General features: G+C 32.8%; 1 protein-coding gene across 1 annotated transcript in view; it reads left to right on the top strand.

Moving 5' to 3' along the window:
- Window positions 1-721: 721 nt before the first annotated feature.
- The window catches only part of LOC145252547 (uncharacterized), a 54,879-nt gene continuing 36,202 nt past the window's right edge, over window positions 722-19,398 (top strand). The window contains exons 1-2 of the mRNA XM_080112099.1: window positions 722-898; window positions 12,550-12,609. Coding sequence (XP_079968225.1) covers window positions 884-898; window positions 12,550-12,609 — 75 coding nt within the window. The 5' untranslated portion in view covers window positions 722-883. The remainder of the gene's footprint in view (window positions 899-12,549; window positions 12,610-19,398) is intronic.

Below are 19,398 nucleotides of genomic sequence, written 5' to 3'. Positions count from 1 at the left end.
AAGCGCCTCAGGTGATTAGCAATAAGCAAACCCCTTCTCAAAGGGAGAAGGGAAAGGGTGAACCTCCCAGAACAGCACAGGACCAGCAACATACTGCAGTCAACAGGGAAGGGGTAATTTAAAAAATGGAATCGGCTCTGTTCACTTTAGAAAAAAAATGCATAGATTGTCTACATCAGAGACCTTTTTTCCCCTTGGCCCGCCCAAATCAACATAGTCTAAGCCATTATCATAATGACCTTTCCCTGTTGATTGCAGCATAAAGCTGGTTCGGCGTAGTTCTAGGAGGTCCACTCTCCTAGGTTTTACCACCTCTCTTTTAGAAAGAATTAGTTTCTTGCTAATCGCCTGAGGCGCCTCTACCGGGGGAATGCTGACAGGGCTGCCCAGGTATCTTTTGCAGGATCAAAGTGCCCCTCCTCTGGAGCGCTGACTTTTCAATTCTCCCTTTTCGATCCACAGTGTCACTGTGGGTGAAAAATACATACCTTCTTCAACAGGACGCTTCAGGCAACCAGCATTAAACCAATTCCCCTCCCGGAAGAGGCGGTAATGTCTGGGATTATGGCCTCTTTAGACCGAACATATTCCATTCTAAGTAATGTAAGTAATGTGTTTATTTTATCACAGTGGGTCTCCGTATTTATTTCAACGGACGTCTGCTTCACCCTCTTCTCCTGCCGTGAAACTCCCGTTGAATAGAGTGAGAGGGGGAGAGGTCGAATAATCACTTCCGGTTTGTGTGGCGGCAAAACAAACATGTCATTTCTCTTCAATGAATTAACTTGTTGAGTTTTTTTTTCTGATTTTAATCATTAGAACAAAAATAATAAAAGTCTTCATCTATAGAAAAAAAAAAGAAGGGAAACGTGTGTATGCAATAATGGATAAGAAAGAGGTAGGTTGAAGGCAAGAATCGCATTTATTTTAATTCGGTCATAATTTAAAAGTTTTGAAGTAAAAATTATTTATTTATTTTTTTTTCACAATTTGTTTGTTTGTTTGTTTTTGTAATTTTGACAATTAAAAAAATTAATTAAAAAATGACCAAATTTTACAAATTTATAATAATAGTTAACTCGGCATCTTGTACTTTCATTTTTGTTTTGCTTTTTTTTTTTTTTAATTTTTTAATCAAATTATTATGTAAGTACGTCATCGGGACATTTTGCAGTATAACCGAACAAAACAAAACAAAAAGTGGCCAAAAAGCAAATAAATTAACAAATAAATGTTACAAAGGCAAGATAAATTACTCTTTCCTCTACTCCGAGAAGTTTTTTGTTTTTACTTATTTTGAAGTATTTATTTACTTTGAAACAATGTCGACTCTAAGTTAGAAGACGAAAAAATGGCTATGACACAGTCATATGGGGAATCTCAATAATCGCTTAAAAATCGAAAATAAATCCAAATGATTGAAACCCACCAAAAATGTCACAGCCATATTTTGTCGTCTGTTTCTGGCAGTACTTTGTTTACTTTTCGATATTTGAATCATTATCGAGACTTCTCACATGATCGTCTAATATCAGCCATTTTTTTCTTGTTCTAACTTGACTCGACACTACGTGTGTGTGTCGAAGTAAATAAACACTTTAAAATAAGTTAAAACTCATCCAGATAGGTAGTAGAGTAAGTTATCTTGGTCAATTTTTACGACGTGCCCCGGCCCAGCGTATTATAAACACCTCGACCTCCCGATGTTAAGAACGGCTTTCGAGGCTGGGAAGTATTCTGAAAGCCGTTTTTAACATGGGGTTGTTGGGACACGTCGTAAAAATTGACCGTTATCTTACCTTTGGTAACACTTGTTTGTTATATATATATATATTTTTTTTTCTTTTGACAATATTTTGTGTAAATTGCAAAAATCTCCGCTTATAATTCATTGTTTTGATCAACATAATTTTGGGTGCTTGTTAAGATAGAGGCGACAGATCGATTTCCCTATAATATGTCGTTTTAAACAAAAACAATATCACGTATTTCAAATACGTCGTATTTGTCATGTCGAAAATAGTAATATATCCAAAAATTACGAAAATTCATTGAGTAGAAATTTATTATATAGTTAAAAGTAATTTTTACGGAAAATTGGGGGAAACTGCATTTTCTATGTGAACACCCTGAAGATCGCGAAAACAGGGATTACAACTAAGATTGTTTATATTCAATAGGTATCTCCAACGCACGCCAGAGTTTTAACCTCCGCTGTCTGTAACACGATGTAACTGTAAATTAATTTAATATTATCATCTGTGAGAAAAATAAATTAAACTCATCGGACTAGAGGAGGTTGGTAATCAGAGGTGGGGGGGGGGAGGTCGGGTTTGTTTTGGACTAAACAAAACCGGTGACGTTTGACTCTTTGCTTGCATAATGACTGTTACTAACCATTTAAAGAATTGCTTCCATTGGGATAGGGTGTGCTTAGATAGGTGTATCAGAATGGGCCATTAAAAATGCCGTATATGAACTTGAATAAATCAACTTACTATCTTTCGAAACTTTTTTTTTTTTTTTTTTTATTCAATTTTCACCCCAAACAAGGCACAGTGCCACTTTGAAGCAGGGGGCTACTATTAGGGACTTAATTAGCGAGGTCATTATGAAGGGAGATGAGTAGAAAGATGTTTGTTAACATTACACTTGAACTTCTGCATATCAGTGCAGTTGGGAAAGCAGAATCCCGGAAGAGAGTTCCAAAGACTCGCAGTTCTGGGGAAGAAACTTTTGGAGTAAAAGGCTTTCTTGCACCTAGGGATCTCTACTGTAAAGGGATGAGACTTAGTAGCCTGCCGGGTTTGTTGGGGGTAGTTACGTCGGGGAGGTACAAGTGTTTGCAGTTCGTCAGAGCATTCATCATTAAAGTATTTGTAGAACAGACAGAGGGATGCAACATCTCGTCGATGGGACAGAGGCTGAAGCCTAGATGACAGTTCAGAACCTATGTAATTCAAACTCTAATTTTTTTTTTCAATTAAAGTGGTAAAGACCAAATTTTTAAAAAATAACAAGTGTAATAGCAAATTAATGCAACATTTGTTTTTTTTTTTTAAATCGGTTTTCTTTAAAAAGGATTTAAAGAAAATAACAAACTTTTACTTACTTCGATTATAAAAAATATATATAAATTCCAAAAAATCACTTACCTATAAAAAATTCTATTCAATCTGTTCTTCAGTTGTTCATTGTTAAGAATTTATCCATATTTATACTTATATTCCATGTCCTTTTTAAATAAAATACTTTTTTAAACAAGGATTCAAAAAAAAAAAAACGCGAACTCCTTTTTTGACTGTTCAAATAAAGGGAGACAAAGCTCTGATTTTTTTTTTTGCGTTTATCTTACGGCCAGTTATAAACGCCAGAATTAATGTGTTTTTATTGCGTGCTGTTAACCAAAATTAATATTTTGGGGCCTCCATAGCTGAAAAAAAGCACACATTCACTTATAAGTTTTTGCCGAGTCGACTAAATTTTTTTTTTTTAATTCTCTAATCAAAAACTCGTGTATTTCATTAATTATATTTTATTTCTACTTTATCGAGTGAATTTTTTTTTTAAATATCTAAAAAAAGAAAACATTGAATGAAATAGAAAAAATTCTCATCAGCGTCCGTATTTACTTGACGATATAAGCATAACATGAGCTTTCATTTAAAAAAAAAAAAATTAACGTGGTTTTAAAAAAAAAAGGTAAATTTCCCAAAAAACACTTTTTTTTCTTTTTTTTTTTTTTAAAATTAGAATGTTTTATTTATTGAACTTTTATCTTCAATTTGTGATATATAAAATTTTGGTGAGTAAATTAATTATTTAAATTTTAATAGACATTTCAAAATGGGGGGAGTGAATTTAAAAAGAAACGTTTGTCTAAAATATTATATTCGTTTATTGGAAAGAGCATAAAATTTCACATTGACCCTGAAAATATTGTAAAAATTGAACCAATAGAAAAATTTTGATAGATTTTTAAAGTTTAAAAATTGAAAAAAATTTAACTCGTAAAATTCAATTGATTTCATACGTAAAAAAAATGGCTGGTTGAACGTGCACTAGCACTTTGTAAACACTGTTTTTTAAAAAATAAAAAATAATAGAAATATTATTTTTTAAACAACTTTAATAAGTATATTCTATACAGAAAATAAACAACCCACTTTAAACAGAGAAATTACGAGTTTTTTATATTTTATTCGCAGTTTTCTGTTAACGGTGTCAAAAATTCCCCAAAAATTTTGATACACCTAGTGCTTAAATGACTGAAACTTGCAGTGGACTATTATCAACTAGCAGGCCCACACGGCGTTGCTCAGGACCGTATAATAAAACAATTAGAAAAATGAAGTTTGAACATATCTGTTATTCTTAGGAGAGACAAATTTTTTTTTGTGTTTATTATGTATGAAATAATTTTAACTTCCCTAGGACATGTGATTAACAGCACGAATATTACATAATTTTACAATTCCTAGGACGGATAATGTACAACATTTTCTTACCCTCTGACGGGTAATGTAAATATATAACAATTTAACATACTCTCGACAAGTATTGTACAACATATATAAACTAATTTCTCTTCCCACCAAGGTCATCATAATTTTAAGAAAAATGAATTCACTGTTAGAAGATGAATCATTAGAATTTTCAACTAAATATATAAATACATTGTCTTGGTTAGTGATTAGGTAACGCTTGCTTCAACAGAAAATTCGTCATTACTGTGTTTCTTTTCCCACCAAAACACCACTGAAACTATAGTTTTAAGCGAAATTATATAATTTCCAGAATAGGACTCAGCAAATTTTCCAAATAAATATGTAAATATTATTTCAGCATGGTCCGTATTCTGTATGTCAGTTTGTTATTTAATAAATTGTTAGATGAAAGTACAGAATAGTTTACAAAAGTACCCTCCTCTCCCTATATTAAGGATGGCTTTCTATAACATTATTTCAGCACGGTCAGTATTTGATATGTCAGTTTTTTTATTTATTAAATTGTTAGGTGAAAGTACAGAATAGTTAAAAAGATATCCTCCTCCAATATTAAGAATGGCTTTCTAAATAATGTTATTATTTCAGCATAGTCCATATTCCGTATGTCAGTTCCCCCCCCCTGCCCTTTGTCTAAAAAAATATATATGAAATAAAGTAAATATGAGATCGTAAAGTTCTGCAACCATTTCCGGGATTGATTCCATATCATCCCATCTCTCTTAAAAATAGATAAAAAATGAAACTTGGAGATCGTAAACTGCTTCAGCCATTTCCGGGACTGACTCCATATCATTTCTCTTTCTTAAAAATAGATATGAAATAAAGGAAATTTGAGATCATAAACTACCTCAGCCATTTCTGGGACTGACTTCATATCCCCTGTCTCTTCTATTCATATATGAAATAAAGTAATTTTGAGATCATAAACTGTTTCAGCAATTTGCCAGACTGACACCATATCCCCCCTCCTCACTGTTAAAAATATATGTGAAATAAAGTAATTTTGAGATCGTAAACTGCTTGAGCCGTTTCCGAGCCTGACTGCATATCCCCACTTATTTTAAAAATATATATGAAATAAAATATTTTTGAGATCATAAATTGCTTCAGCCATTTCCGGGACTTACTGCATATTCCCCTCTTCACCACTTAAAATATATGCTGTGTCGGTTATTTTGTATTTTTTTTTTTTTTAGAAGGAGGTAATACCTGATAGAAAACTAAGCTAAGATCAAAGTGTAGTATCTGTTCTGACACAGCATTTCAGGGAAATTATCTACTGGCCCCCACACCATAAACAGAAAAAGTGGTGTTAATGCTTGGAAGAATGAACAGGCACTAATTCACTAGACCCCAACCTCACCTGTAGAAGCACCTTATTTAAAATTCATACTACTCAAAAAATAAATATTTCAAAGTGCAGTTAGTGATTAGGCAACACTTGCTTTACAATAGACTAATCAAGAAATTGGATTGAGAAACGGATATTAATGTTAACTAATACTAAACAAAACTAGATAATACATGTCAGTTTCTTATTTAATAAATTGTTAGCTTAAAGTACGGAATAGTTTAAATAATACCTTCCTCTCTCCATATTAAAAATGGATTTCTAAATAGCGTTATTATTTCAGCACAGTCCGTATCCCGTGTGTCCCCCCCCCCCCGCCTCCATCTTAAAAATATGTATGGAAATAAAGTAAATATGAGATCGTAAAAAAGATATACAGGTTTGTTTTCAAATTTACAAATTTCAAACCGCGAGTAAAATTTACGTATGATTACATTTTTTTTTTTTTTAAATACAAAGACATGAAAAATGAGTTGGTGTCATCAGTTAGAATTGAAATAAATAAATTAAAAAAAAACGAGCATTCCAGCCTGAGAAAAAATTGAATGCAGGCGCATACAAAACCAAAATGTCAGCTAATGCTTAATGAACATTTTACATGTAAATTTGCCGATGTCTGTATGCGATATGCATGCATGTAAGCAAAGATATTATTCGCTATCAACCACCCTTGGTGGGTGCATGAATATTATTTCCTGAGAATTTCAGTGCTACGTGACCAGTAGTTTAAGAGTTTACCTGTTAGATATTTACACACACACATACGTCTACTGTTTTCTTTATATAGATAGAAGATAATAAGAGAACAGACGCACAGGTTGGTCTTGAAGCCTCATGTTTCTTGACTCCTGATCAGAGCTGGGGGTCGCGATCTTGCAAAATTTCACAACCGTTGTCCCCGGCCCTACTCTGATCTACCTACTTTCCTTTGGTTTTGGAAAATTTTCAACACATCCTAACTTTTTGACCATTTAAAAGAAGCCTTAAATAAACTGCTAATATTTTTTTTTTAAATTTTACAGCATACAAAAATAATGAAAATACGAGACAAAAATAGTGTTTACATTATCGACTCTTTAAAACAGATTTTCAATATTAAAAAAATATATTCATATAAGCGAATATATGACTCTTGAAAGAATAAAAATTAAAAATACAAAATAGGCCTAAAAAAAATTTTTTTTTGATTTAATTAATTAAAATGATAGAGGGTGATCCTTATTTTCTGGTGCTTTTTTCTCAAAAAGTATGGCGGCCTGTAAGCAACACTATCTTTAGATACATAACTGTCAAAAGAAGACGTTAAAATTAATTTTATTTTATTAACTTTCGTCTGTGTAGTTCATTAAAAGAATGTATTTGTTTTACAATGTAAATATGAAAATCCGATAGCAAAAAAAAAAAAAAAAAACGTTACTTCCATTAACACTTACAACGTCAATGCTTATCCATAGAAATTGACTCAGAAAATAGTAAACACATGAAATGATGACGTTGTTGTTATTGTGTAAAACGCTGACGTTTTACACACAGCTTTGGTGGTGCCTAATTTCAGAGTTCCGTTTTCAATTCCTGTTTGAATACTATTTTTTAGACACCATATGTTGCTTTGGTGCTAGTGCACTTATTGATCCGTGCTATTTTTTTAAATAGTATTTTCAAGTTTAAGTAAAGTTTTATGATATGTGTTTTTATTAAATTGTAAGTTTAAAGTACAGAATAGGTACAAAACCTCTCCTTCCCATCATAAGAATAGCTTTCTGCTTTATTTCTAACATTATTTCAGCACGGATCAAATAAGTGCACTAGTACTGTTGCTTTTTGTGCATTATTTAATTAAATATTTTAAAAATATTTTTTAAATATTTTATATATGAACTAGCGAGGGGTACCCGGCATTGCCCAGGTGTTTGGAGGTATGTGTGTGTGGGGGGGGGGGGTAAAAAAAAAAAAGTAAGTATGAGGATCGAACCCGAACCGTTGAGGCAAAGTTGTAAATTAAAGTGTGGAAAAAAAAAAGTGCGACGTTAACCATTGCCCCACCGCGAGATGCTAACGAAAACACATTTGAATTTATTTAATTACTTGTATTTAGCAGGTGCCCGTTTTAATGAGTTAATGAGGCCAAGTTTGACTGCGGGATAGTATTCATTTACTGCTGAATGCTCCCCCCCCAAGATGTTATAGGAAAAAGACTAACCCACATGCGGCGAGTGACAAATATTGAATATTTATCTTCCCGAAATCGAGCAAATTAAATAGACAGGCGAGCTTCGTTGTTAACTGTGAGATATTATGATTTATATGTGATATAAAAAGTTGTGAATCGAGCGACTGCTTCTCTGAAAAAAGCCTTTTGTTGACACACAGAAAAAGCGAACACACATGCATACATACATACATTTTCGCTTTTATATATAAAGATTTATGAAAACAACTGAAATTACTGATTACTGTTAATTGTTTAGAAATAATTAATATTTAGGAAAATAAATTATTTAATTTGATGAACTTATTGCTTTTCGCCGTTTAAATAAATTAATAATTCGGAACTGTTTATTTTCTTTTAATTTTTTTTTTTTTTGCTAAACTCACTTATCTCCCTTGTTTCACAAGTTGATGGCTGCCATAATGTTTTAGACGATAATGGTAGATTTTTTTACAAAGAGTTCAGTTTAAAATTATGTGCAGATTCCTGGGTTTGACAAGATACCTCTGAAGAAGGTCGAAGGTTACATGAGCTGAAATGGTTGACCAACCATTTCAGCTCAACAAAATATATGCCCTAAAACAAAAACAACCAACCAGTTGGTTGTTTTTGTTTTAGGACATATCAACCCTTTTCAAGTTATTTAATGCCGAATCCAGTGATATTGGAGAACAATTTTTGAATAGACTATATTTGTTTTTTTAAGTCGGTTTCTATTTAACCCATAGTTGGGACCCTAACAGGTACTACCAGTTCGGGTCGGAGTGGACCTGGGAATAATGGCAATTAAAGGGTGTCTCCACACTCCCCAAAGCCCGCAAGCTGGGGTCTCACCATTGGATATAGTTTAAGGTCATATCCAGGACTGTATGGGCCGAAATGCTGTGTGAATAATACTCAAGATGAGAACAATAATCTGAATAATCCAAGTTATGAATCTTTCACTTTTAAAAGCTCATGATAAGACTTTGCAATAAGGACTCAAAACTGATGAAATCAAATTATAAGTCCTACTGAACACAAAGAGTTCTTCAGCTTAGGACCTAAAGGCTTGCCTGTCTCTGAAAACTACAGAAACCCAACTACAACCCCCTTGCCCATGTTGGTATATATATATATATATATATATATATATATATATATATATATATATATATATATATATATATATATATATATATATTGATGTAATTTATGGTAGACTGCACATTCATCTATTTGTAAAGACTAATCTGTTTTATTACTGGGCATAAAGTCTTACTGACTTTAGTGGGGGAGGGTGCTCACCATCTACAGTGATCATAACTTTTGGAAAGTCTTAAGCGGGATAGAATCACAGCAGGGAATCTTGTATCCAAAAAGACATTATTTTAAAGATTTTCAATTTAATAGGTCCCACTTTGTCAACTAAGCTCCAACCCCTGTCCCATCACCACAATGTTGCATTTCTGTGCCTTTTTTTTTTACAAATATTTTAATGGAATGTGCTCTGATGATCAATTTATTTCCCCATCTGCTCCGAGCCACAATCTGTGTTCAATCGTATCTGGCTTTCAAGTGCCGTCAAGTCCCACAGGGAACTCAACTTTGACCATTACCAAAAACTGCTCCCAACCATTGCGAATTGGACACTGTTATAAAACGTCATTAAACCAATCCTTAATGTATAAAACTTGTCAATCCTAAAGTACTTACAATCCAAATCTAAATATATCTACATCTATTGTTCTGTGCTTTTGTTGCTGTCACCTGATCAACAATCCCATACAAAGTTTCTTTTGTCTACCTTCTCTATTATTTCCTATGTTATGTATTTACTGCGCCCAGTTGTTCAAAATGTGTTTCCAGTCTATATAATTGTTAACATCTACTTTTGTCGCTATTCCATGGTATATAAACACTAACGAGTTGATCTATAAAAAATATACTGTTTTAATTTCACACCGACAAATCAGCTTTGGATTATAAGTCGTTACTGGTGTTTTGACATCTCTGAAAGCTCATAAGAATGTTGGCGGTGAAGAAATGTGAATGTCTTGCTTCTCTCTAATCGACTGCTCACTTTTCTCTTTGTGATGATTTATTTATATATACATTCTTTTCCGACTGAAATGTTTAACGTTTCCTATTGCCTATTGCTTCAATTCCTTTGACTGATATCCTCTCACATACTTCTGGGTCAAATTATACATTCCAATAGACAGTGGTGGAAAGTCCTGCATTCTTCATATGGAATACATCTGCATGTGTGCAACCCATTGAATGTTTCTTCTCTGGTGTCACCTACCAATATCCAACACCTATTTCTTTTGTTACCCCATAAATCTATTTCTTTTTCTTTTTTTTTTTTTTGTTAAATATCCTTTTTCTTTTCTCTATTTCCTAGTACTTGGGGGAGGGGGCGGTCGACTCTAGTATCACAGTAATGTGGATATCAGAAATAGGTTTTGCCTGGTGATCAGCAGATGGATGAAACTGTCATAGGCATGGAGGTTTGTGTGGAGGTCATGAGGTCATTAAAAAGTTAATGAGTCCAGATGCTTGCAGTGTTGGAACCTGATTTGTGAGAATATGAATTAACAAGAGTTGGGATGATCACTTTTTTCTGAAGTGAGATTTGAAAAGCATTCTCAGTTTGTTCTTGGGAGCGAGAGAGCATATTTTAAGATGTAACCACCGAATGCACTCATCCAAGGTGGAGGGCTAACAAAGAGAACTTGACAACTTGTTTCTGAACCACTATCAAAATCCAATAAACTTAACTGTATCAAAAAAAAAAAAAACACAGACAACTCAGTGTTTCCATTTTTGTGCGTGCATGAAGAATATTTCTTTACGGAGAAAAATGAATAGATAACGGTAACAGAGTAAAAGGCGTTCCTTGAGGTATGTGCTATAAAGTAACTTAAAGTCAAAAATCGTTGATATGATGTTATCCGTCAACATTTATATGTATGTATAAAAGAAAGACGATCACAGACCAAAAGTTAAATAAACTGTCGGTGCTTCTACGCTATTGGGAGAAAATTTCGGAAATCGTAATACTGAATTTCTCATGAAAACAATGGTATCTACGTATTCCTCGTATTTTTAAGATAATTCTATCCAAAAATTACGAAAATCGATAAGGTAGAAAATTATTTATTAAAGAAAATAAAAATAGAATTTGATGAAAACAATTGTAAGACACAGAAGGATTCAAAAGGGAGGTAATTTTCCGTTTTGATTTAAAACAAGATGGCGGTAATTTTTCACCTGCTAACACGATTAAAGTTTTATTTTACAATTCAGTAATATTCAGGTAATTCCGATTGCATAATTTAGAAGCTACCATTGTAATTTATTAGAATTGACAAAAAAAAATACAGTTGAAACCATTGTTTTTTTATCTGAAAACTCCATTTATTGACTACAAAATCTTGTCCCAATTCTGTAGAAGCCCCAAACTGTCTGCTAACTGAGTTACTGGTTAAATGCTGTTTATAAGTGCGTGAAATATAAAGACTTGATAAATCGGAATGAAGGCAATAATCAGCAAATAAACGTTAACAAAATATCTATATATGTTTGAACCTCAATGTTATGTAATAAATTCAAGGACAGGTGTTAGGCTACTGTATCCTCGGTGCTTATTCAAACATTACACTTATTTAAAAAAAACAAAAATACAAAAAAAATCTTTATGATGTACATACTCCTCACAGAACAAACATGTCATATTCCAAAAATCATCTAAATGAAGCAAGCATTTGTTTTTTTTTTAATTAAAAAAATCAAATTTTATGATGGAATGAGAGAAAGCCAAGAGCGGCCATATTGTTTTAAATTGTTCTAAAATTCAAGGACTTCAATTCGACTACAGAGATTTTGTTTGTATTCAAAATAAGTAAAACTTTTTAATCTCTAAAAATTGTAAAATTTGATTTCCTTAATTAAAAAAAAAAAACCTACTAGGTCAATTTATATGATTTTTGGAGTATGGCATCTTTGTTCCATGACGAGGACATACAGCATACACATTTTTCTGTATATTATTTTTTTTTTTTTTAATCAAGTGTAATTCTAAATAAGCACCTTATCCTCTTGTGTGTAAATTTCTACCGCCCTTCTCATACAACTGAAACATGCTTACTTTATTTTTTGCCAAATTTATTTCAATGAATTTAATGTTATACTCTTATTTTATACTGTTTTATACTCTTTTATCTTAGCTGAATATTTTTCCCATTGCAGGACTGTCGTTTGTAGCACGCATCTATGCAACGCCATTAAACATGCAGCATAAGGCGTGTTTACAATAATTTCTGTACAAAATCTTTTGTGACATTTGTGAAACATAGTTATCAATATAAAATATAAAACATTTATGCATTTGAAAAGTAATAGTTTAATACCCATTAGATATTTATCAAAAAAAATTTTAAGATTCATTTTTTTTTTTTTTTTTTTTTAAGAATGATAACCTATTTTTTCCATTACAGCTTTTCCAACAACTGATGCAAATGAAAAAAGAATATGATAAAAAGCGCAAAAAACTTCAGGTAAGATAAATCTTCATACTGACAAATTTTTTTTTTTTTTTTTCACTTTTAATCGATATCCATCAATCGCTTGACCATTACTGTAACAATATAATGCTTATTATGAAATCAGACTTCTATAGTATAGAATCATAAAGGGCACACATCTGTATGTATGTGTTGTATGAAAGGGTGTGAGGTATTGTTCCTATGATAGCACCTGTTATAAACATATAAATTGTATGTATTGTTTAACCAGGGGATATGATATCGACGTATAAACTGAGTCATGTTGTATCAGAGAGTTATCACACTGGTATATATTAGGGTTGGATCAAATACTGACTTTTAACAATTGAAATACAAATACAAATACTTTCGTTTAGGTTACCAGAAATACAAATACAGATACTTTTATTCCTAAGTCTAAAAATACAAATACTTTTATTCCTCAATCTCAAAATACAAATAAAAATACAATAACTGATTTAAACAAAAACAAATATAAGTACTTTTTTTTTTTCAAAGTAATAAAGAAATCTGAAAATATACAAAAAAAGAAGAAAAAGAAAAGAAATATTTCCTTCCAAATTTGACATCTACATTACATTCTATATCATGTCCGCATTGCATTTTATTATCATTAGAGCTCTGAAAGTTTCCTTCTCTCTCTCTGTCTCTCTCAAATATAAATACAAATACAAAATACTATTTTCCTGGATGCCATAATACAAATAAAAATTACTTTTTCTTGTGATGTTAAAAGACAAATACAATTACATTAAAATTGTATTTAAATACAATTGAAATACAAATACAATTGTATTTGATCCAACCCTAGTATATGTTACAGTTATTTTTTTTATAAGAATAATATATGCCTCATACCTTTTCTTTCTCCAAGAGTTCTTCTATCTTCACTGCTGAGCTCTGTGATGAAACATGAAATGACCAACACCATAACCAATTGAGACCTCTGTTCTTTCTTATTTTGTGAAACCACAGAACAACACTTTATATGTTTAAAATATAAATTTATTTCAGCTGTCTCAAATGGTCTTCACAAGGAGTCTGCATTTTGTGTCGACGTGCTTGTTCTTCACAGCCTCGCTTCCGTGACCAAACTCAAACGCTACCCTTTCTCTAACTTTTCTGACCTCTTCACTTCAGTTCTGTCACAACATCATTCAAAAACTACACGTATCTCAAAGTGCGACCTTTCCACGTATGCTTGCCCGGGGTTATTTTGTTTATTTAACCTAGCTAATTTTATGTAAAATAGTAAAAACACTAAAGCTTTTTTTGTTTCGGAAGGGAGGTTTTAGGCGCCTCTATTATCCCAAAGAACCAGCTATGTAAACACTTTGCAATATTTTTCAATAATTATTTTAAAAAAAAATTCTTTATAATCAATTTTTATTTAAAATTAAGAAATTGTTTTCTAAAATATTTTGTTTGTACATGTTTACAATTTGTTTTTAAGTAAAATTAAGAAATTAATTTTAAAAATATTGTTTATATCCATCTTCTTTCAAAAGGGTTACTTTTCGGTAGTTTCACCGGTTGTTAACCTAAATGTTCCGAATGTCAGAACGAGGCTCGTCTGCCAGACTTACTTATCTAAGCTTCGCCGATTTTTTGTTATTACGATTTTATCTGTTTTTTGTTTTTTTCTTCTTTGGATGGATGGAATCCGCGCTATTTTTAAATATTATTTTCAAGTTTAATTAAAATTTTACGATACCCTTTTCTTATTATTGTTTTTGTATTCTTTTGTTATCTTTTTTATTTTTATTTTATTTTTTTGGCCCAAATGTGACAACAAAGTGAATATTTTTTATTAGTGGACATCCGGAAAAATAATATCTAAAAATTAAAAAAAAAAAAAAAAAAATGATTTATTCTTTGGAGATCAACTGACCATTCATGTCATTTAATGTTTTCAAGAAGTAATATTAATATTAATACGTAAAGGGAAGTAACTCTGAATTTTTTTCACAGTTATTTCCCTTATGCCAACTCAAGTTGTGTGTGGTTCCAGAGAGAGAAATGGGTTGAGCGAAAAAGAAAGAGGCGATGCGAGGAGGAGGACGACGAAAACAAGGAAGTAGGAAAAAGAAAAGGCTAGAAGTTATGTTACACTTTTGTCCTGGGTAATGACGTGTTGCTCTGCTAGTGTTTATATAAAAAAAGTGCTTAATGTCTTCACTTAGGACATAACTCAAATGGTGATTAGCAATATTAGTTTTGTTTACAAAAAATATATACCTTGAGGTGTCATAAAAACACAAATAACTCACCTTGGCCGGCCTCTCTCTCTCTCTCTCTCTCTCTCTCTCTCTCTTTCTCAACTCCCCCTTAGTCCTTTTTTTTCACAATTCTCAACTCCCCTTTGGCCTCTCTCTCTCTTCTAAACTCCTCATTTGGCATTTCTCTCTCTATCCCTTTTTAAACTTCCTCTTGCCTCTCTATTTCTCCCTTCTTCTCTCCCTTCTAGATTCCCCTTGGCCTCTCTCTATTTCCCTTCTCAAATCTTTTTGGCCTCTCTCTCTCTCTCTCTCTCTTTCAACTTCTCTTGGCCTCTCTTTCTCTCCCTTTCTCAACTTCCTTTGGCCGCTCTCTCTCTCCCCCCCCCCCCCTTTTCTAACCTCCCTTTGGCCTGTCTCTCTCTCCCTTTCTCAACTCCCCTTGGCCTCTCTCCTCTCTCCCTTTCTCAACTCCCCTTGGCCTCTCTCCTCTCTCCCTTTCTCAACTCCCCTTGGCCTCTCTCCTCTCTCACCTCGCCACCTTTCAAAACTCCTCTTGGCCTCTCTCTTCTCTCCCCTCTCAACTCTTGTTGGCCTCTCTCTCTCCCCTCACAACTCATCTTGGTCTCTCTCTCTCTCTCACTTTTCAATACCCCTTCGCCCCCCTCTCTCTCTCTCTCTCTCTCCCTTCTCAACACCCCCTAGGCCTCTGTCCTCGCTCCCTTTCTCAGCTCCCCTTAACCTCTTTGTCTCTTTCCCTTCTCAACTCTCCTTATCTTCTCTTTCTCTCCCTTCTCAACTCTCTTTATCCCTTTTCGAATCCCTTAGCCCCCTCTCTCTCTCTTCTCAATGTCACTTGGTCTCTCTCTCTCTCTCTATTCCTTCTGATCTCCCCTTGGCCTATTTCTCTTCTTTCTGAACTCGCCTTTACCTCTCTCTCTCTCTCTTCTCAACTCCCCTTAGTCTCTTTCTCTCTCTCTTTTCTCAACTCTCCTTGGCCTCTTCCTTCTCTCACTTCACCTCGGGCCCCTTTCTTTCGTAATTCTCAACTCTCTTTGGCCTCTCTCTCTCTGTTCTAACTCTCCTTTAGCCTCTGCCACTCCCTTCGCAACTTCCCTTCTCAAACTCTTCTTGGCCTCTCTCTCTCTCTCTCCCTTCTCAACTCCCCTTGTCTTCTCTCTCTCCCTTTCTCACTTTGCCTTGGCATTTCTCTCTCCCTTTCTCATCTTCCCTTGGCATCTCTGTTCTTTCTCCTTTAGTCTTTCTCTCTCTGCCTTTCTCAACTTCCTTTGGCCTCTTTCTTTCTTGCTTCTCAACACCCCTTGGTTTCTCGCTCTTCTATCCCTTCTCCCCATAGCCTTTCTTTATTTCCCTTTTCAAATCCCCTTGTCTTCTCTCTCTCTCTCTCTCTCTCTCTCTCTCTCTCTCTCTCTCTCTCTCTCTCTTCCTTCTCAACTCTCCTTGGCCTCTCTTTTCTCTCCCTTTTCAACTCCGCTTGGTCTCTTTCTCCCTTCTCAATTCTTCTGGGCCTCTGTATCCTCTCTCCCTTCTCAACTCCTTTTGGTCTTTCTTTCTTCTCTCCTCAACCCCTTGGCCCCTCCTCTCTCTCTCCCTTCTCAACTTCCCTTGGTCCTTCCTATACATTTTTACACCCACTTTTTACTGACTCCTATCTTTTATTCCCTTTGCCCTCTATTCTATATTTGATTTCTCATCATTCACTTTCCTCACCTCTCAACCCCCCCCAAAAAAAAAAGAAAGCTGACCAATTTTATTTTACCAACAATCTTTCCAAGTAAAACCAAACAAAGATTACACCAATATCTTGATCAGTTCTGATTTATATTATTTTGATTATTCTAACTTTGAGATAAGAATCGATAATTTTCATTATATTTTAAATAAGGATAATTAATTTTCATTATTTTTTAAATAAGGATAATTAATTTTCATTATTTTTTAAATAAGGATGATTAATTTTCATTATTTTTTAAATAAGGATTAATAATTTTAATTATTGTTTAAATAAGGATTGATAATTTTCATTATTTTTTAAGTAACGATTGATAATTTTCATTATTTTTTAAATAAGGATTAGTAATTTTCATTATTTTTTAAATAAGGATTAGTAATTTTCATTATTGTTTAAATAAGGATTAATAATTTTCATTATTTAAATAAGGATTGATAGTTTTCATTATTTTTTTAATAACGATTGATAATTTTCATTATTTTTGAGATACTATTCTATTCTTGAGTGTTATTTTCAAAAATGTTTCCGCTGATGTAACCGATCTTCTTTAGGCATATCTTGTCCATGGCATAATCAATATAGTACAAAGTAAAATTCAGTTTTAAGTGATACTCTTCTAGAGGTTGAAGGTTCACTTCTAAGAATGCAATTGCGAATTGTTTAAGACATCTACCTGGTTATGGTTGAATAAACAAGAGTATGCTACCTCTGTGGATTAAATAAAGGGCTCTGTTTGAAATTAGGTACAGATTACCAAATTCGACAATGTACACCTGAAAAAGGTTGGAGGCTACATCATCTGAAATGTGAGAATGACATTCAAGATGAGAATAGTTTTTCCAATCCTCATCTCAAAAATTCAGAAACAATTTCGTCGCGGTTACCATCTGACGAAGGCCAGAGGAATAGTTCGCCGAAACGTCATGAAAAACAACAACCAATAAAGATGAAAACAACAACTAATAAAGATGAGAATAATAGTTTGAAATAAAAATAAATTAATATATATAATGTTCATCTCAAAAATGAATTCCAATTAAGGAATAATATATATACCAATCGGTACGGACCCGACTATGGAAGATCAGATAATAAATAAACGTGGATTTATAAGATCAAAGAATCCAACCTTGATCGCCCTTTCGGGTCCGTGGTGCAGTTGATAGAGACGTTGAATCTCTACGGTTCCAGATGGACATTATATGAAGATAGCAGTTTCAATCCTACCCAAAGCGTACCAGAGGTTTACTTGGCTAAAACGTGGTGAGACGACAACAACTACGGATGGCAGTTATAGCTGAGAATGCAGTTAGGAGATTCAAAGTTCCTATCCGTCGCAGTTACCACCTGACGAAGACCAGGGGAATAGTTGGCCGAAACATTGTGAAAAACAACAACCAATAAAGATGGAAAAAAAACAACTAATAAAAATGAGAATAATAGTCCGAAATAAAAATAAATTAATAGTTTTTTTTTTTTAACTAAGTAAATTAAATTTTATGGTGAATTGTGTGACTTGATCTGCCATATTCAATAAAGGGAGACAACTCAATTCGAACTACCGAGATTTTAAAATCAGTCTTGTAATGGCTACGATATAATATTAATTACTAAAAATCGTAAAAACATGATTTTCTGAGTTTAAAAAACTTATTTGATCAATTTACGTGATTTTTGGAATATGATAGTTTTGTTCTGTGACGGGTACATACATCATAAAGATTGTGCAGTATTTTTTTTTTTTGTAAATTATGTTGAATTCTCAATCAGAACCAATTTTTGTAATACTTGCATGAGTGAATTTTGAAGTAAAAAAAAAAAGTTATTTAACGAAATACCAAGCAATCTACAACAACTTTGATATTTTCATTATAATTCCAATCATACTAAAATTGCTGACTCCTCAAATTATAACTTTCACATGTGACATCAATTTTTGTTCTGATTCCATACGATACGTGATGAAAGTATGTAGGTCGCCACTCTATGCCAGGAATGTAAAAGTTTGTTTACTCAAACTCTCTTCTTCGTTGTATGTGTGTGTGTGTATATATATATATATATATATACTAGCAGGACGTCCGGCATTGCTCAGTTGTAAAATATAGTTAAATATGATATTTTAATTCATGCAAATTACGTATTTATTATTATAGACAATTCACTATTGATTATTATATTGAACCTAATATATAGTAGTAAGATCAAAACTAATATATATATATATATATAACTTGGGTGATATCAGCTAGTATCGAAGCTACAGCATATAACATCTTTATTCCTTAGCCTCAGAGCCATGCCCATATATATATATATATATATATATATATATGATAAAAATAATGGAAATAGTATTCCGACAAAATAGAGAAATAAAAAGGAAACAAACCGTATTATGTGTTCATCAACGTTTTGTCTTTATTTCGAGACTTCCTCTGGATGAATGAGATTAAGAAACAAAAAACACCAGTACAAAATATTTGAAAATGTTTCACGTGCAAAGTGTGACGCTGTTCTATTTCAGAAAAATATATATATATATATATATATATATATATACATACATACATACATACATACATACATACATACATACATACAGGGTGTCTAAAAAGTCACTCAAAAATAAAGAATCTATTTAAGTTCAAAACCCTTTAGTTACTTTTTTGGACTATATATATAATCCTATACTGCCTATATATATATATAGTCCGCGGATTAAGGACTATCCACTTATCTAGTGTTTCCTTTTCAGATTAAATATGTTTTTAACTCCTTTCAAAGTGTTTTTTAACATATTTTATTAAC

This window comes from Euprymna scolopes, chromosome 29, assembly GCF_053919585.1.
Source record: "Euprymna scolopes isolate OS-2025 chromosome 29, ASM5391958v1, whole genome shotgun sequence".
Lineage (NCBI taxonomy): Eukaryota > Metazoa > Mollusca > Cephalopoda > Sepiida > Sepiolidae > Euprymna > Euprymna scolopes.
Note: the sequence above shows the minus strand (reverse complement) of the source record. Positions and strands in the feature narration are given on the sequence as shown.